The sequence below is a fragment of the Camelina sativa genome, chromosome 6 (genome assembly GCF_030686135.1).
Source record: "Camelina sativa cultivar CO46 ecotype springtype chromosome 6, ASM3068613v1".
Lineage (NCBI taxonomy): Eukaryota > Viridiplantae > Streptophyta > Magnoliopsida > Brassicales > Brassicaceae > Camelina > Camelina sativa.
Genome location: NC_141885.1, coordinates 4018396 through 4039029, shown reverse-complemented (window position 1 = coordinate 4039029; position 20634 = coordinate 4018396). Strand labels below are relative to the sequence as shown.

The following is a 20634-nucleotide window of genomic DNA, read 5'->3' as shown; positions in this document are numbered from 1 at the left end:
GTGTCATTACAAGTAGAAAAAGAGATTTGTGCGATATTTATCTTATCAACTTCTGTTGGATATGAAGAAAAAGTGCAAAACTGGACAGATACATCTTCAGGAATGGGAAGAAAAATACAAGGCTGCAAGCCATTTTTTTACAACCACAGGTAAACAAAGTATGTAGCTCTTCAATTTGCTTTTCTACCTTTGGATTTTTCCAATTGAGGAAAGGCTTGTAGAATGTTGTGTGCCCTTAGATCCTGCCTGGTTAAGATCCCTACCACAGGACACAACTGCAAAAATTTTGAATAGCAACAGAAGTTAGTGTCATTGGATTTGTTAATAGGTTTTTAGTAAGCAGGAAGTAAAAGAGAGTCAAAGGCATAAACTCACTCCTGAGGTTTGAATCTTGGGAACAATTAGCAAATGCCTGAGTCCCACTTGCCGGAATAGTACTAAAGCCTTGGCCACAGACATGTTCTCCATGACTGTGTAAGGGGTTGTGTTGGTGAGAGGATGAAGATCGACAAACATTTCCATTTCAGAGCTTGTGATAGCCACGTCGTCAAAGTTGTCTTCTCTTCCAGCCAATTCATCCCATGGAAACTTTTCTCTGACCTCCCATTCCTCTGTTCTTCTTTTCTCTGTCAAGAACCATCTCTTTTTCAGAACTTTAACGAGGTGCGCTCTCAAGATTAGCCCGTGGAGTTCTGTAGCCCCAGTTGCTAGACCCACTTGAGGTACCTCTGCTTCATCTAAAACAGGGAATGCATTATGCGTCGTGTTCCTTAGCACATCAACTATTTTAGAAACCTTTTCTACACCTTGCAGGGTTACAACCGGGGGTTTAGCATCACCAAGCTCACCAACGCTGAGGTTCCTCATCCACGGCTCTGGATTTGCATCTAAGAAAGGCAAACCCTTTAAATGCAATATGATGTCATAGATACTTGGGTTGAAGCTGTCCCCCACAGTTTTGGCAATCAGAAGCACGATCATTGTAATGGGAAGCAAAAGAAGGTTGTTGGTGAGTTCAAGGAATATAACGCAGAGTGACACAGTCATTCTCATAGATCCAGCCATGAGTGCAGCTGCACCAAGGACAGCATAAAGCCCTTGGTCAATACTTGTGTAGGATCCCATTGCAGAGCCAAGCATCCGGCCATATGCAGCACCCATGAGGATGATAGGGAGGAAAAGACCAGATGGTGTTGCAATACCAAATGTGAAAAGCCCCAAGATGCAGTAGAGCACAAAGAAGATCCACAGGGAGCCCATGCTAAACTCATTGGGAGTGTTGGAAGAAAAAAGGTTTCTAACAGCATCATCGTTGGTGGTGAGAAGCAGAGTAGCTAGATCATTGTAGTAACCTTTTGGGCAATGGAACTGTTTGAAGTTTCCGGATCTTCCATTCGTCGGGCAGATCTCATCTATCGAGGGATCACAAGGCTTGCATTTAGCCAAGAAAGGAAGGCCATAAAGGCAAACTGATGTGAAGAGTGATACCGTAAGACTGAGAAGCACCTTGTGGATTTTACCCTTCCTGCAATATGACCAAACAAGATAAGTTAAACTAGCTTAACGGGGTTTTACTGACAGCATCTTGTAAAACATATTTTACTATGTTTGTTTCTAGAACCTATTGAACAGCTAACACTTACTCGTTGATGAGATTGTAAAGCCGGAGAACTTTATGCAGAACGTGATTATAGAGACTCCCAAGAATTCCACCGATTACACCAATCAACATGACAGGGATTATGTCAGTTACATGGTAAGTATAAGTGACGTGACTCACATCAAACATGATAAGCCCTCCTCTTCCAAACAAGCCACACTTGCCTGAATTGCAAATCTCTATGAACTCTCTCAGAATAACCACAACGACTGCTGTGCTGAAGAAAGTTCGCCACAACAAGGCACTTCTCCACCAAGTGGCAACTTCCTCAAGGGCGAAAAGCACACCTCCAACAGGTGACCTGAAGGCTGCGCAGACTCCAGCAGCTGAGCCACACGTAATCAGATCCCTGCGGTCTCTATCGTTGTTGAAGTAACGAAGCCATCGCCACTTTATTCGGTGGTTGTCTGTTCCACCTTGTCCAAGCAAAGAAGCTATGCAGCTTCCAATGTGAACCAGAGGACCCTCTTTACCCAAATCAAGTCCAGCTGCAACCGCTCCTATGCTTCCAATGATCTATCAAACCCCACAAAATTCGTGAGTCAACTGTCGAATTTATACACTATTACATCGTTTGAATAATTCAGAAACATACCTTAACGATCATAGTGGTAGCACCAAACATGTTGGGAAGATCGACACCATTAAGATAAGCTTTGATCTCAGGGATTCCAGGTCCAGCCGCAGTGGGAGCAAAGTACACACAAAGCACAGAGGCCACCAAGGTTAGACCCAAATTTGCTCCAGCAAGCACCATGAGACCTGTAGCATATCTGTTTCCCCCTCAAGACATTATCATCCAATCATACACTACACAAAAAAAACTGAATGTTTGAATTCATTAGATGAAGCTTTGTTTTTTACCTTTCTTGGCTGAGGAAGTGGCCAACGGCTAGAAGCTTGTAGCCAGCGATGTTTTCGACAGCTAAGTTGATGAGAGTGGCGATTAGACCAGTGAAAAGACCAACAAGACAAGCTAATGTCCATTTCAGGAAAACGTATTGAAGTACTTGTGCCTTTGATCTTTTTCTCCAATCATGCTTAAACAGATCGTTCTCGTTTATTCTGTCAATATTTATTAAACAACAAGAACTGAGACGCTGAATTCAAATTCTGCATAGAAGAAGCAGAAGAAGAAGAAGAAGAAGAAGAAGAAGAAGAAGAAGAAGAAGAAGAAGAAGAAGAAGAAGAAGAAGAAGAAGAAGACATACTCATAGTCCAAGCTCTCGATATGGGAAACCTTGGTACCGACTAAAGCAAGTGGAGTTGAAGAAAGTGTTCGATTAGCCTTGACCAGAGGTTGGTTCAGTGTGTTGCTCTCTGGGTCTGCTTCTCCATTGTAATTACTATTACCACCAATCTGGTTTAAATCTTCTTCCACCATATCTGTCTGTCTGACTGCCTCTGATCACATAAAGATGAAACTGGCTTTTGGTCGGAACCTCTGCAACAGAACTTTTTAAGGTTCTTGAAGAGCTTTTTTCTTTCTTAAGAAACAAGTGGGTATTTTTTTTTTTTTTTTTTGAAAATAATTCTTGTTATATATTTCATGCTTATTGGTTTGCCGAGTTTTGTCTTTTCTTTGCTTTTATAGTTTAAAATGTCTACATACATATACGTAGATGTATTTGTGTATGAATAGTGTCTAATATTGGCGAGACGACGCTTATGCTTGTGAGAGGGTAACAAAATAGAACTATGTAATCCTTACATATGCTAAACTACAAGACCAGACAATGATTGGCCATTTAAATATTATGTCTACTATATATAACAACGAAAGGTAACCAAATTTTGAGTTTTCTACGTAAAACGTTAGTGATAAGATTTTTCCTTTATGTGGCCTACATTTTGTATAGCCAGAGTCTTGGTTAGATGAAAAATATAATTCATTCGTGATTCTTACGATCAAGCCGGCCAAGAATTATGAGGAAATTAATTACAATAGTACAACGGAAGAACATGGAAGAACATAGGTATATATATGCAATCTTTTTTCTTTGACACCAAGTAGATAAGTTGTTTGTGTTAAGTTTATTATTTCTGTCTCTCCAACTACTATTTCTGAGAAAGTAACTACTAACTAAACCATCATCAAGCTTCGAATATTAACTAATTAAACAACAACAAATCCTTCCGATGGTTGAAAATATTAGATAACCCGATTTGTCTTTTAACATTTTTCGAATCTCTCGAGAAGAAAATCATATATAACTTTAGAGTATGATCTAGTCCTCTAATACTAATACTTTAGAAGGCTGCTTCTGGTGGTTGCGATGTGATGAGAACATGTTCCACGGGTTAAAGTAGATGTCTCTTCGTACGAGTGCATTGTTTGGTTGTGGTTGTGGCATCATAAAAAGTGGTTTTCCAATGACGCTAAGACTCAATATTGTTTAAAGTTTGTAGGAGGCCAACTACCTTATCGACCTTTTCTCAGGTGATTATGACGAGATGTGCCACATGTTATGATTAGATTAGTAGTACAAAAAAAAAATCATCTTCATCATATTCTAAGTGATTATACGTGTTTTCGTTAAAAATACGATCAAATGTTGTCAATGGTCTACACACTATGAAGAAAGATTGTTTATCATCTACTAACGTCATTTTGGGTAAGTAAATGCTGTCTCACACATTAATGACAAAATTAATAATTGATTTTTTATGATATAGGAAAATATATGACTTCTGAATGAAATTACTTGTGTCAATCATATGATATGATGTATATCTTGTGGAAAATGTATGCTTTGTTCTAAACTAGAAAAACTTGAAAGAGGTTTTCTCTTGTCTTATTATTAATGATAAATGGAACATTACATATATATAGTGAAGGGTAAAGCCCAAGTACATTAGGATGTCTAAACCGACCTAGATTAAAGAAGGTGGCCGATGGGCCTTATTGTCTTGGACGTTCATGGGCCGAATACGGGCCGAGTATGGGCCGGTTATGGTAATCCACCATCCGTGTTTTACAACATGCTTTTGGTTTTGGTAAAGGGAAAAAACCCAAAAAATACGCCATCTAAATTTTTTTTTAGACGTTTAATACATATAGTTATTAAATTGGACAGAAAATACATGGTTTAATTTTCGATGCCTTAAAAAACTATTGTTTTATTTATAATGGTAGATCCATACTTACGACTTAACAGTCGTTAACACTAGTGACGCAAATAAAGACATTGTTGCCCTTTTAGTTTCCCCCCAAATCGATTTGGGATCTAAGAACTCTAAAAGCCATTTTATTCCCAAACATCTTTTTCCAGATGATCTCAAAACAAGACCTAGATCTCGTTCTTTGGTTACCCAGCAGTTTTCAATATCTTTTGTTGCCTTTTAACACATAGCTCAATCGGAAGAAGAGCATCTTTAACTACTACTTGGATAGAATTGAATATAGTCTCGATAGGATCATTATTAGACACCATTGCGTCACTCTTTTACACCACAAACCATTCAATGAGAGAGATACAAAAAAAAAAAAAATCGTAGAAAAACGAGTGAGATAACTGAGAATCGAAAGGAGATGAGAATGAGTGAGAGCTTAAGTTTCATAATTCCGTTAATTTTACCACAAAATCAACCAGAACCGCAACTACTCAAACGGCAACAATCATCGCAATCAACAAAATTTGGGACTTGAAGATGTTTGAGAAGAAAAATAGCTTTTAAGGTTCTTAGATTCCAAATCAATTTAGAGGAAAAATAAAAGGGCAACATTGTCTTTATTTACGATTAATTAACCACGTGGGGTTATCTTTTAACTCTGGTTAACGATTCTGTCACTAGTGTTAACTACTGTTAAGTCGTATGTATGGATTTACCATTATAAATAAAACGATGGTTTTTTAAGACAACAAAAATTAAACAAGGTATTTTTTGTCCAATTTAATAACTACATGTATTAAACATCCAAAAAAAATTAGATGACGTATTTTTAGGGTTTTTTCCCTTTTGGTAAATCATAGTAAACAAAAAACACGTTGTTGCTTTTTCTAATAAAGTCGTTTTTGGTTTATTAATATAATAAATCAAATGTTTTAAAAAATTAGATTGATATGCAACTAACAAAGTCTTATATATGAATGGCCTGACACAGGTGTGCAAAAAGAGCATGGAGTTTAATGAATTTGAAAATCCAAGCAAAAAGTCATGTAGTGTTAATTATTGATTTAAATATATTTATCAAAACTATATGTTATTATTGGTTAAATGATTTATAAATACTAGTTAAAATCCTATGTTATTTGTTTAATTATTTTTTTGGATTTAAAAATCCACAATATTTTTAAATGAATTCAAATGGATTTGAAAGTCAAAATTATAAGAATTTAAATCTATAGATAAAACATGTTATTTTAAATTCTATATATTTTGATTTTCATATTTAATAATAATTTTGAAATCCTATAGATATACAAATCAATAAACCAATAACACCCCTAAATGTAATATCTCAAATATAGGTTATAGTTTGATAGATAATTTTTTAAGACTCAATATCTGGAACTCCACAAAGTTCCGTTACAAGCCAAAATTTATTTGCCATTATGATCAGTAAAGGGGAACTCTGTGTAGACAAGTAAGAGAAAAAAAATAGATATACTCTTTACCGTTTTCTCAATGAAATCATGATAACCTTTATCACCAGCGAAGAGCATTCCGTTTCCTGGAATTCCATTGATTATGGTTTGACTAAACACTCTCATTAATATGAGCGTTTACAAAAAATTATTATTATTTTTTTTATCACAAATTATCATTACTTAGTTAATCTATGATTTAAATGTGAAAATTTGTAATTCTATGTACTTTTTAAATACTAGTCTTTGTAAAAGTTGTTTAATAGTCCATCAAAACCTTTTCACTATTTCTCTAAATCTAATCAAAATTATCGGAATTAATTTTAAAATCTTATCATAATTTTATTATTAATTCTTAAAATTGAAATGAATCAGGTTCATTAAATCGCCAACATCATTATCTTTTTATTTTTAGAAATCCTATATTTTATCTTTTTGATATATTTTAGACTTTAGAAATAGTATTGGATGTTTAACATGACTAAATTATGTCATGTTTTTTTTTGTTTCATGGATACTAATTGATTTGAACAAAAAAAGGATACAATTTTATTAGTTTATAAAATCATGTTTTTGTTGTAAAACACTTAGTGGACTCCATAGACCGGCCCGTTCACAGTCCATTAGGACATGGCCATACGGCCCATATACAGTCCATTGGTTCTTGGCCTTACGGCCTATGTTATGTATCTCTAGGATATAGGCCCATTCGTCCATGAGACTTAGGCTATGTCGGTTTGGGCTTTGGCCTTTGTACTCTCTATATATATGTAACCTCTATTCATTATCATTAATAAGACTAAGAGATTTCATCCTAAACTCTCTAGTTTCATAACACGTTATCAGCACGATAGCCTCTAAGGCCAGCTGAGAAAACCCTAACCCTAAAACCCTAAAAGCAGCCGCCGTTTCTCTCCTCCCTAAAACCCTAAAACCCTAATCGGCCGCCGCCTCTATCTCTTACCCTAAAACCCTAAAAACCGCCGCCCAAATTCGGCGATCATCTTCTGTCCGTGTACACGGCCAGTCCGGGGTAAGTTCATGTTCGAAGATCCAGTACGCGGCAAGTTCCGGCGATCAGCTTCGGCGATCAGCTTCCGTCCGTTTTGGATCCAGTACGCGGCAAGTTCCAAGGCAAAGTCCGGAGATCTCTCGGTGATAATCCAAAACTCTCGGCGATTACTTCTTGTTCGGAATCCACCATCGTCCGCGGTCCTGTTCCTGTTCGAAGATCGAGTTTTATCCGAGTTATGTTCGAGTTCGAAACCAAGGCGTGTTCCTGACGTTCGCAGTTCGCAGTTCCTGACGTTCGCAGTTCGTGGTTCCTGACGTTCGCAGTTTGCGGTTCCTGACGTTCGCAGTTCGCGGTTCCTGACGTTCGCAGTTCGCGGTTCCTGACGTTCGCAGTTCGCGGTTCCTGACGTTCGCAGTTCGCGGTTCCTGACGATAGCAGTTCGCGGTTCCGGCCGAGAGCGGTACGTAGGCGGTACGAGGATCTGTCCGAGAGCAGTTCGAGAGTGGTACGAGGATTGGGTTGATAGCGGTTCTGATCGAGGTTCGTGAGTGAAATCTGAGGTCTTTAGCTCCCAGATCAAAACCAGTCAGACCCTAATTGGTGAAAGGTAAAATAAAGTCTAACCCTCTTAGAATCATATGATCGAATCTGAACCCTAACAGCTATTGAACCATAAAACATCCAAGTACACAACAAACAAATCTTAAGAGTCCTATTCCTGTAAAACTTTAAAATCGGATGCATAGGGCTGTTAGATTGTTTGTGAACTGCACCAAAAGAGATCAAGCTTAAAATCCGATTGATTGATTAATTGTCTATGCTTGCTTGATTGATTGTTGCATAAGAACCTAGAACTAAATTGTTAGACTCATAAGATAAATATTGATCTAATTGTTCTAGGATATTTAAAACTTGGTTGTTCATGCATCATAATGAAATCGGATTATGCATAGGGTATTAAAGAACCAATAATTGCATAAATTGTTAGAGTTGCATGAACATTAATATCAAATTGGATAGACTTGTTTAGGACTGTTGAATTCGGAATTTCCATAGAAACAATATAGGATCAATTATAAACATAAAACTGTTCTTGTAAATTAAGAAAAAATTTCGGATCCTAAAACTATGAAATTCGAAAATCATAGATCTGTTCTAGGTTGCTAGAACTATCAGGATAACTTCCAAATTTAATTTGGTAATTATCCTAAAATATAAATAAAATATTTCCTAAAACTTGTCTTAATCCAAAATTGAAAAGGAAAACTTAAGAAAAGGAAATCTTATCTAGAAAAGGGAAATTGTTGCATGCATGCTAGTTCCTATCTAGATTTGTTGTTCATGCATATTAAGCCACGAAATTGAGTAGAATAAAGGCATGTTTCGGTCTCAAATACCGCATGACCTAAGTTCGAAATTATAAGTAAAGGCAAGGCATGTTTCGGTCTCAAATACCGCATGACCTAAGACTAAAATGATTCCATGGTTCGGTCTTAAACACCGCATGGCATGATCCAAATGAATTACATGGTTCGGTCTTAAAAACCGCATGATATAATCGGGTGCATGTCTTGTAAAATCAAAGTACCTATGTGAGTGTATTAAGGACGATAATGGTTGCACTAAAAGAATAAATGTAAGGCAATTTTGCATACACACCATCACCTTGCTGAGAGTCTCAAGGACCAAGTACCATACCATTGAGAATCTTATTGACCTTTGGACAGAGTTGAAAAACAATATGGACACCAATAGATGGTGCTCCTACCAAAGGCTCAATTCGAAAAACCTAAGGATCCAGGAATTCCAATCCATGGATGAGTATAACTCAGAGCTATTAAGATTGTCTCAATCCTAAGGTTGTGTGGTACTGAAGTCACGGAGAGAGAGTTACTAGAGAAGACTTTGTCTACTTTTAGTACTCACAATATAGTACTTCAGCAACAGTACCATGAAAATGAGCTGTTGATGAATAGTGCTATGAGACCTCCCGGTACAACCCCATTACCGGAAAAAGAGCCCAAGGAGACCAACTACGTCCACAGAAAAAGACACTATGGCCATGGCCGTGGTGGCAGAGGACGTGGTGGTCGTTGGGGCCAGGCAAGCCGTTTTGGTGGTTACGGCCGTAGACCAACTACGTCCACAGAAAAAGACACTATGGCCATGGCCGTGGTGGCAGAGGACGTGGTGGTCGTTGGGGCCAGGCAAGCCGTTTTGGTGGTTACGGCCGTAGACCAACTACGTCCACAGAAAAAGACACTATGGCCATGGCCGTGGTGGCAGAGGACGTGGTGGTCGTTGGGGCCAGGCAAGCCGTGGCCGCGGTGGTAGGGGCCGTGGGTCTTTTAAACCGCAAATCAAGGCTAAATCGGTTTGTCACCGATGTGTAAATGAAAAGTGCAATGAAGCTCACAAGGTTGACATGACAAAGAAAAATCCTAAAGAGCCTAAAGAGCCAAAGAGACTAATGAGTCTATCTATGTCCATAGAGACAAGTATGGCCGTGGCCGAGGAAGAAGTGGACATGGTGGTCCTGGTCGTGGGACTTACCAAAGACATAATTATGATGGTCAAGGCTATAGAAACCGATTAGGCTTCGGCCGCGGTCGGGGTAAAAGCCGCGGGTTATCTAAACCCGCAACATAAGACCAAGTCCACTTGTAATAATAATTATGGTATAGAAAACCATAAGATAAAGACATGCAGAACTCCTAAATTGGATTATGAGATTTTGATTGCCTAAAGAAAAATATTTAAACTCATGTGGTGTATTATTTTAATTTCTATGCTTTTGAATTTGATTGAATTATTATTTTGATTTAAATCCAATTATTTTATTTCCTTTAATATATATTAAAACATAAATCCTTGTCCATTATTGGAAATGGTTAAGGACAAGAAAATAAGTGTGGTGGATAGTGGATTAAGCCACACAAAGCCAATATTAGCAAAGATAAGCGGGTATAGCAAGCCTAAGTAAAGGCTACGGCCAGGCATATATTTTATGGAACACATTTTGAACTAAGTGTTGCATTATAATCACCCAGCTCTAAGAGAAGCTTATTGAGCCTTAAGAACATTCATTTGAATGGTTTCCATATTGAAATAAAGGGTGAAGGAAACCAAGAGTTCCTATATATATTACTAAAATCACCCAAGGATCTAAAGAGAATCCTAGAAGTCTATACCTTGCACTAGCCACTGGTTTTTACCATGCTAAGATTAATATAATAGAGGCTAATATGGCAATGAACGAAATGTTCAATAATTCACTTTATGGCATGACCGGATTGGCCATCCGTGTTTCTAACATGATGCGTATGTTGATATTAAATAAAATTGGCACACTCCTAAGAGAGAGAAGAGTTATCCCTACAATCTCACGTGTGTAGCATGTACACAAGGGAAACTCATTTATAAGGCCATCACCAGCAAATGTAACTAAAGAAATTTTCCACTTAAGACTATAAGTCTAGATAGTGCTGGTGAATTTATATCCCAAGCGTTTAATAATAATGGTATGTCCATGGGGGGGAGTGTGGACCACCCTGTGGCACATGAACATACAGAGAATGGATTAGATGAATCCTTCATTAAACGCACTTAATAAATTGCTCGACCATTACTCATGAGGTCGAAGCTTCTTGTGTCGGCTTGGGGACACACAGTACTACATGCAACAGAACTTATACGCATCAGGCCATCTAGTGAGTATAAATATTCCCAAATGCATAACGGGTCATAAGCCAGACATATCCCATCTAAAATAATATACGGGTGTGCCGTTTATATTGCATCATCACAGAGAACAAAGATGGGACCTCAAAGGAGGATGGGAATATATATTGATATGATTCTCCCACCATTGTTAAGTATCTTGAGCCAACTATGGGTGATTTATATGTGGCCAGATACACGGATTGTCAGTTTGCTGAATCCGAATTCCCTACATTGGGTGGAGAGAAAGACAAGCTGGTCAAAGAAATATTATGGAATCAAACATCCTTAAATTGGCAAGATCCTCGAGATTGTACATTTACAAAAGCTAGCTATTCAATTGCCAAGATTCCTTTAATGACCCAAAAGAGAATTATGAAATCGTACATACCAGCTTGTAATGCACCAGTACGTATTGATGTTCAAAAGGAACACAATAATCAAGTTGCTACAGAGTCTAAATAGACCAATATGTTCCATAGAAAAGAACCTTCGGAAATCTAAGAAAGGTGCAAATAAAACCGAGGTTAAGGAAAGAGCATAGACATGGCCGCGGCAAATCCTAAGGTACCAACAATGAGGTTTGGGACGCTAAACCTCAAGGTCCTTAAGGTATTAATAATAATAAGAGCTCGATATACTATATCATGTCTAGAATAAAATGGAACTGCAAAGATGTCGACATTAATGAAATAATTGCATGCAAGGTAGCACTTGAAGTAAATGAGGATCAGAAACTCACGTCTATATGAGAGTGCACTCAAAGTAAAGATTGGCTAAAATAGAAAGAAGCCATTGACGTGGAGTTAAACTCTTTAAAGAAGAGAAATGTGTTTGGTCCGACCTTAAGGACAACACTTGATATAAACCAGTTGGACATAAGTTGGTCTTTGTAAGAAAGAGAAATTAGAATAATGAAAGCGTGAGATAAAGCACGGCTTATAGCACAAGGATTCTCTCAAAGTCCAGGAATAGATTATGAGGAGACTTACTCCCTGTGATGGATGCAACGACTTTAATAAGTCTGGCTATAAAAGAAAACTGGATTTACGGTTAATGGATGTTAAAACCGTATACTTACATGGTCCACTGGAAAATGAAATGAGATTACCAGAGGGTATAGAGCTCGATTATAAGAGTGGTTCTCGAGAAAATACTGCATAAGGCTAGACAAATACCTTTATGGACTGAAACAAAGTGGGTGTATATGGTACAATAGATTAAGCAAGTACCTAGCCAAAGAAGGCTACAAAATGATCCCATCAGTCCATGTATTTATAAAGAAGTTTGCAAACAAAGGATTTGTGATAATAGCAGTTTATGTGGATGATTTAAACATCCTTGGAACCCCTGGTTAAATCGCCCAAACAAGAAAGAATTTGAAATGAAAGACCTAGGCAAAAGAAAAATTCTGTTTGGGGTTACAACTTGAGTACATAAATGATAGAATCCTTGTGCATCAAATGGCATATACAGAAAAGTACTCAAGAGTTTTAATAAGGACTAAGCTCACCCATTGACTAGCCCAATGGTTGTAAGGAGCATTGATTTGGATAAAGATCCATTGGTCCAAAGAAGGACAATGAGAAAGTTCTCGGTCCTGAAATGCCATACCTCAGTGCTATAGGAGAATTAATCTTGGCTAGCCACACTAGACCAGAGATAAGTTTTGCCGTGAACCTCCTAGCAAGAATTAGTTCTTGTCAAACCCAAAGGCACTAGAGTGAAATTAAGTATTTATTTATGTTACCTACAAGGAAGGTAAGATTTGGGTTTATATTATACTAACTATAACAAAGAAGGTTTTAGTTGGTATTGTTGATGCAGGTTATAGCAAAGAAGGTTTAGTGCGTTCTGTTCGATGACTCAACATATATGGACGGATAGCGGCATGGACGACAGCAAAGAAGCAACGGTCATATATGAGGACAATTCGGCCTGTATCGCACAACTCAAGGAAGGTTACATCAAGGGAGATCGGAAGAAGCACATCTTACTGAAGTTCAAGTGGTGCAAATTCAATCATGCGACAACTCAGCCGATCTCTTCACCAAAGCATTGCCGACATCAACGTTCAAGAAGCTCACGCACAAGATTGGGATGCGGAGGCTTCAGGACTTGGAGTGATGTTTGGATCAGGGGGAGCAATGTGTGCTGTACTCTTTTTCCTTCACCAAGGTTTTGTCCCATTGGGTTTTCCTGGTAAGGTTTTAATGAGGCAGCATCCCCTAAGCACATTGCAGCGATCCCATCCAACATAGGCACGGTCATCTCGTCCAAGGGGGAGTGTTGTAAAACACTTAGTGGACTCCATAGACCGGCCCGTTCACAGTCCATTAGGACATGGCCATACGGCCCATATACAGTCCATTGGTTCTTGGCCTTACGGCCCATGTTATGTATCTCTAGGATTTAGGCCCATTCGTCCATGAGACTTAGGCTTGTCGGTTTGGGCTTTGGCCTTTGTACTCTCTATATATATGTAACCTCTATTCATTATCATTAATAAGACTAAGAGATTTCATCCTAAACTCTCTAGTTTCATAACAGTTTTCAAAAATTAAATTAACTCTAATATAAGTAAATACATATTACTGATAGTATACTTAATTTATACATATCTCATGTCTTTCAGTAGATAAAATAAATAGAAAATTTCAAAATAGAAAATCATATCAAACTATATACATATTGTTGACTCGGCACACCTACAATTTTCTCGTTTGATTTTTTTTTTCTTTTGTGTTTGCCAAACACTATTTTAGTTATCAAATTTATATTCGAAAATCTAATGACAAACATATAAAAGTAATATTAAACTTAGCATAAGTAGATAAATGGATATGAAATACATTTTTAAAATCAAACAAACTTTTTCCTGATTAGATAAGACATTATATCAAAAAACTGATATCATATGTTTAATGTTAAGAATGATGTAAATGGTATTTTATTTGTAATATATAGTCCATTCAATTATTCCACTTCAAAATTAACACATTCTCTTACAAATATCATTTAATATGAACATCCATTTATTTAACCAATGTGTAAATTGTTTATCAAAATGAAAATTAAGAAAGTTATTAAAACATAGATTTCCTATGATACCAATTCGATTCAGAGATTTTTTGAGCAGGAGAAAACCTTGTTTTGATTTTCGGATATACACATAGAACTAGCCAAAACTCGGATTTGCATACATTTATCAAAATCATGGGGTTTAAAATGTCCCATGGTGATACGGTTTCACATTGTTGCGTCCTAATGCTCTAAATCTAATCGATACTCTAGTTGTTGCGTACCTACAAAAATCAAATTCAAAAAAGAAAACAATGATCATCCAGTTGGTTTTGTTTTGGTTGAAAAATGTCAAATGTCAAACTGTGGTTTGAAGGTAAGTTCCAACTCAGCCATTACATCGGACAGATCAGCAATACTTTTTAACGTATTTGAATATGATCAGTGTAACAGTTCATATATAGTTTGGATTTATGTAGAGAGATATCTAACGGTCACAAATACTCAACTCTTGAGGTGAACAAACAGACAACCTTTTAATACAACTTGTTCTATACTCTTTTTTTGTTTGTTTCCAAGATAGTAATCGTAAGACTGAGATCTTATTAATCCTCGCATGTACATTAGATATAAACCATAAAAAAGATATGGAAGTGTATAAAGATTGCAAACTACGACCATCCCTAAGAAGTAATAACTAATAAGAGTGGTTTACCAACCAAGTGGTGGTGGTCTAGTGGTTTCCATTTGAGCAGGAGTTGCCCTGTTGATCTAGGCCAGGGATTGACTCCCTGCAAGCGTGAAATTGCTAGTCATTTTTACTTGGCCAGAGGCATTTACCTGATCTTCCCCGGACTCTGGAGGATTACGGGTCTTGGCCCCGAACCTCCTGATAAAAAAAAAAAAAGTCTTTCACCAAGAAACCAACAAAGACACGTGGTAAGTGCCTCACCACGTGATTAATCGGAAGAAAAGAGTATTATTGAACGGCGATCTTGACCCTCTCTTTGGTCCCAGGAATACTTGTCCTATCAACGACCGGATCTGATCCAATTGGCTGTCTCTTGTATTAAACACTTGTCTTCGTGGTTCATATGACTTTTATTTTTATTTATTTGAGGGGTTCATAACTTCATATAATTTTTCTGTATAATTCAAATAATAAAAAGCTTTATAGTTAAGAGTCTTTAGAGATTTCTCACGTCGTAGAAAGCATATGAAAACAAACAAGAGATATTAGCTACCCTACTCGTCTCCCTCACATTCTATTGTTCGTAGTCAAAAAAAATTATCGTACATGATTCTCATAAGAATTTGAAGTTAATTATCAAAATAAAATAGAACTTGAAGTCATCAAATTATTTGACATGTTATTTTTTTTCTCTCTTGCAATTCATATGAAACATTGTTCGTTAAATACTTATGATAAAGTATAAAAATTTGACAAAAATAGGTTGAAAAATTACTCTGTCGACAAAACTTCAAACATTATTCTAATATATAAAGCCAAATTCATCTTTTAATTATTTTTTCCAGTTTTTATATATGTATTATCAACTATAATCAAATTTAAAATTTAAATGAATTATCTTGGAAACGTCTTTTTGTTAATTGTATTTTCAGTGACGATAAAACAAACATGTTAATATCATGAAATATAATCAGAACTTGGAAATATACATATATCATCAAATTCACTATTAAGTGTTTTTACGAGAAAATCGAGTATGGACTCTTATTTGGTATTTTAAAATAATAATAAATTGTAGAAACTCTTTGTGTAATGTGTACACCATAAGAAATATAATTTCAATTTACAGGAGAGTAATATGCGTTTATATGTGATAACATTGCAGACGACGTCGAACCTGCGCTTCTCGCCGACCAGACGACCAGACAACAACTCTCACGTTTTTTATTTTCTTGACAAAATCGAAAACGAAGTTTAATTGTTATAAGAAAGAAAGAAAAAAAAAATATAGTTTTTTTTGCCAAATAGCATTTTTAATAAATTTAATAATCGTACTATATGGTTTCAGTAACTTTTTATAGTATTATTAATTTGGAATAATTTCATTGACGAAATTTACCTTTGAGTTAACTTAAATGTTCCTAAGTAATTATTCAAGGTAGCCTAAACAAAATGTTTTTTATTGTTGGTTACAAATATTATGAGTTATGACATAAGACACGCCTTGGCCGAAACGAAGATTACATATCTTCCTGTGTAATCTTCCTACTATTATTTTCCCACTGGGAGATACGTAGATTGAAACATGTAAACGCAGATACAAATTAAATGAATATCACTATAATTATAAACTAATTAAGGTCAGGACCACTAACTATATAATTCATGTAAAGCTTAAAAACACTCAATAATTCGATGAAAAGAGTTGACAACTTGTTAATCTAGTTGTATAATAAGATTCCACAACCGTCACTTTTATAATATCACACGGAATCCAATTTGAGCATAAAGAAACAAAAAGGTCCAATCATCAACAATGTTTTTTTTTTTTTTTGATAGAAACATCAATAATATTCTATAAATGTTTAGAAAAAAAAAACACTTCTGTTATTTTCTATGATGTCTAAATCTGTGAAACAACACTAAGTCCATTTAGAATAAAATTTTGCTATTTTGGTATCAATTGTCTTACATTTTGCTACACAATTGATTAATTAGTTGTATTTCCATGAGTTTGAAATTTGTGATTTGCACTTTAATATGATTGTTTTAATTAATTTCCGACTGATACTAAAACTATAACTATATATAAGTATAATTAGAACAGAAAAAAAACAATCGTTTATGATCATATTATATCAGTGTTTGTATCAACTATCAAGATTTTGTGAATGATATTGTGATATCAAAGGTATGGTCTTTATATTATATGCTCTTCTATGCCACTTAAAACAATCATAATGATGAATCGTATTTTAAAGATCGCTGACGGGTGATCTCTTATCTAAGTGGTTGCTTCTTACCTAATCAAAAAGATTAATTAGTGAAACATCATGATGCATGAATTATAAAATTTCGTTTTTTAATTACAAGTGATTGATTAATTTCACCCACTGGCCTATAGATTCCAGTCAGACACTTGATGTCATCACTTACTTTCTGTGAAAGTTGAAATTTTATATTAGAGAATTAACATTAAGTGAAAGAACACGTATACATTACATTACGTCCCTTCGTTTTGATTCGTTGTTAAAAAGTTGAAGACAAGAAGAATCTTGTAATCTATTTTGTAAGATTCAATCATATGATTGATCAAATAATGTACATAATTAAACCTTAACCTCTCAGGTACCTAAACTTGATCATTTTTTTTGTTGTTGTGAACGTTAATAATTTTGCTGATTTTTTTTGGCGATCCTCTGTGATTGTTAACGAGTGGAAATTTGCAGGGAAGTTCATACTTTACATCTTAATTTATAGACATTAAGTCTACTGAATATGATATTAATTTATAATTTATGGTATGTTGTCGTCTAACTGTCTAAGTATATTAGCTACTTGTGTTTAATATTTTCACATACGTGGTTAGATAATATTTTAAAACTTTTGATCAATACTCTTTTTATAAGGACTTGGAAATATTGTAGGCGTGATTAGCAAATCAACATCATAATTAAGATACCTACATATGGGCTTTATACTAAATTGAGCCCATGAAGAGTGTTAAGACTTCAGAGGGAAAAAACTGAATGTCTAAATTTTACATGGAAGACTCCATACTTGATCGATTCTATAGAGCTTACACTTCTTGAATCATGCTATCATCATTTGTAGGTATTGCTTGATGATCAAACACTTATTTATACCAAATGTGATCTACTGACCTTTACCAATTGCATTGCATCCATGGAAAAGCCACAGCAGATGCAGACAGTGGAAGACATATTAAAGATGCAATAACATTAATAATAAACTCATTACCAGAAGCAAGTCATTATGCAGTTAATGCATATGAACTTACAATGTACCAAGTAATATAAAAAGCGGATAATACGGAAAAAGAAAGGCCGGAGATTTATTTACTAAAAGTCATGTTTTAAGAAGGTACATCTCCATTAGGCATCTCCCAGTTGTCTTCTTCTTCATCCTTTTTCTTACTCTTAGTTGCTGCTGCTGCTTCTTCTCTTGTTTCTTGGGTAAACCTTGCTTGAGGACGCCTGGACAAAAAAAAAACCCACCAAGAAACATAAAAAACCACATACAAATTTAAGATTCATCTCTTCAATATTTCAATCCTCTAAAGCTAAGAACTAAGTACAAAAGTCTTCACAAGCTATAAAAAGACTATCTTTAAAGCTAATCATCAATACTTAATCTGTTACGACATACGGATCTATTTACTGGAAAGCAGATACAGCAAAAGAATCAGCAAAACAGAAGAAATATCAACCACATTACAAAATTTGTGCCCATCTCTGTATTTCTATTCTCTAAAGGTTCTCAAGAACTGAGTATCAAAATCTTCAAAGGCTAATCCTCAAATCCAATCTGTTTCAGCCAATCATAGACAGAAGAAATTGCAAAAAGAATCAACAAATGAAGTATGAAACCTTGTCCTTTTACGGCTAGCAGCATCAGAAATTCTCATGAACTAAGAATCAAGATCTTCACAAGCTATAAGAGAAACTATCATTCTATCAATATATGCAATCTGGTTTCACTATTAAGAATCAATCACAAGAAAGCAGACACAGAACAAACATAACATACAAAATTGAGAACATCTATCCACTCTGATACTGGAATGAAATGGCTCTGCTACGCTAATTTTTCAATCCTCTAAAGTTAAAGAGACAGTGAGAAAATACCAAAAACTAAGTATCAAAATATTCACAGAGCTATATGAGAAACTATCAATGGCGCTCAATCCGCAAAAACCAATATCTGTTCCAAACAAAAATGAACCAATCTTATTCTAACAAAAAAATGAAGTTGTGAAACCTTTTCTTGTTACGCTTAGCAGCATCACGAGTCCTTCGCTTCTTCTCATCTTGTTTATTCTCAAAGTATCTCCTCCGCTTACATTCCTGTATAACACCAGTTCTCATCACTTCTCTCCTAAACCGATTCACAAGCCTCTCCTCTGACTCATTATCTTCAACAAACACTTGCACGTTGTATCCCGAGGAACTGAAGAAGAGCGTGTTCGAGTAAGCAAGCGAGGGACAAATCACGGAAGCAAGCTCAGAGGAAAGCGAAGATGCGGTGGAAGAAGACTCTTCGACCGCCATTGATTCGATGGCGAGATCATTTCTTCGCCTCTGGGAGATAGTCGGGGAAGGAAGAGTGAGGTTCGGTGGCGGAGTAGGTTTGGTTTGAGATTTGAATGGTGAGATGAAGGAGATGAAGCTCGTGAGTGAGAACGAAGCCGCCATTAAAGCGTCGCGAGGTTGGAGAAGAAGAAGATATGAGAGATTGAATTGTGGATAAGATTCAATTCCCCCCCAATTTCTAGGTTAGTGGAAGATCAATTCCGGGTCAAGATATGAAACCCGGTTTGATATACGGGTTCGGGTATTTTTTGCATGGGTAAGATGAATGATCTGGGCTAAGTTGGTTTGATAAGGCCCATTATAAGTGAAACGTTTTCTTGTTTTGGAGTTTTCTTTTTCAATATACAGGATGCGGTTTTTGTCCGAACCGAACAGAACCGGAGGCTTCGGTTCAAAATCGGTTAAGCAATTCATTCAATACGGCAGGATTTTGAATTGTGTTCGATTTATTGTTAGTTCAGTTTGAAAAACCAAACCGGTTACCCATTTTTTCTTACCAAAACTATACAGAAACTAAAGAAAATCAAACCATAATATACATATTTCCGAATCGATGTTATCCATTCTAACTGGTTTTACCTGATTTTAACCGAAAAACCTAGAAATCAGGTCAATTCAAAAAATAATGAAAATAAACCGACAACCAAATTGATCAAACCGATTATTAATTTGGTTAATTTTGGTGGTATTGTTTGATAACCAAAGAATCGAAAGAAAAAAAATGTTCCGCGCATAATATTCAAGGGATATGAAAATGGGTGAATTTGTGTGGTAGCCAAAATTGAAAATGTATTTAAGAATATAGCATGTTAATTCAAAAAATTAAGTAAATAAAATAAGGGATAGTAAAAATTACCAATTAGGGTGTTGATGGTTTGGTGGGATGGTGGTTAAGGGTGGCCGCCAGATGTGACCGGAGTTGGTGGCCAGAGTTGGGTGGTGGACGATGGCCGGAGCTGGGTGGTGGACGGTGGCCGGAACTTGGTGGTGGATGTTGGCCGGAGGTGGTGGTAGCTAGAGCCGACCACGAGTACAAGTGTAACATCCGCAAACCAAATAGTAAGATTTAAGGATGGGTGTCGATCAACAACAAGGGTGTGTCGATCGACACCAGCTTTTCTGGTTCGACTAGATTGATTTAAATTGTCAATTTTGGATCGGTTTGGTTCAATTGAAATCCAAACCGACATATTTAAAGAGGTCGACTCAAGGTTTTGGGAAAGAAGCTTTTGTCGCCTTTTGAGAAAAAAGAGAGAGCTTGTGAGTTGAGAGGTTTTTGGGATTGTTCTTAGTGGTTTTGGTGAGATCTGTTGCTAAGGGAGGGA

General features: G+C 36.2%; 2 protein-coding genes and 1 long non-coding RNA gene across 3 annotated transcripts; 1 reads left to right on the top strand and 2 right to left on the bottom strand.

The window, feature by feature from the left end:
- Positions 1–13: 13 nt before the first annotated feature.
- On the bottom strand, positions 14–3398 carry LOC104790367 (chloride channel protein CLC-b). Its single transcript, XM_010516104.3, has 6 exons — positions 2872–3398; positions 2525–2725; positions 2256–2433; positions 1644–2176; positions 376–1525; positions 14–275 (listed from the first exon to the last, which is right to left on the bottom strand). The coding sequence occupies exons 1-6, from the start codon at positions 3042–3044 to the stop codon at positions 171–173; spliced, it is 2340 nt and encodes a 779-aa protein (XP_010514406.2). The 5' UTR covers positions 3045–3398; the 3' UTR covers positions 14–170.
- LOC147942229 (uncharacterized) lies at positions 2060–2843 on the top strand. The gene is made up of 2 exons (XR_015560373.1): positions 2060–2197; positions 2327–2843. It is a non-coding gene; the product is annotated as an uncharacterized LOC147942229 (long non-coding RNA).
- Positions 3399–17919: 14521 nt separating the features above from the next.
- LOC104790365 (small ribosomal subunit protein bS21c) lies at positions 17920–19511 on the bottom strand. The gene is made up of 2 exons (XM_010516101.3): positions 18978–19511; positions 17920–18193 (listed from the first exon to the last, which is right to left on the bottom strand). Exons 1-2 carry the CDS (start codon positions 19409–19411, stop codon positions 18073–18075), a joined length of 555 nt encoding a protein of 184 aa, XP_010514403.1. The 5' UTR covers positions 19412–19511; the 3' UTR covers positions 17920–18072.
- Positions 19512–20634: the final 1123 nt, after the last annotated feature.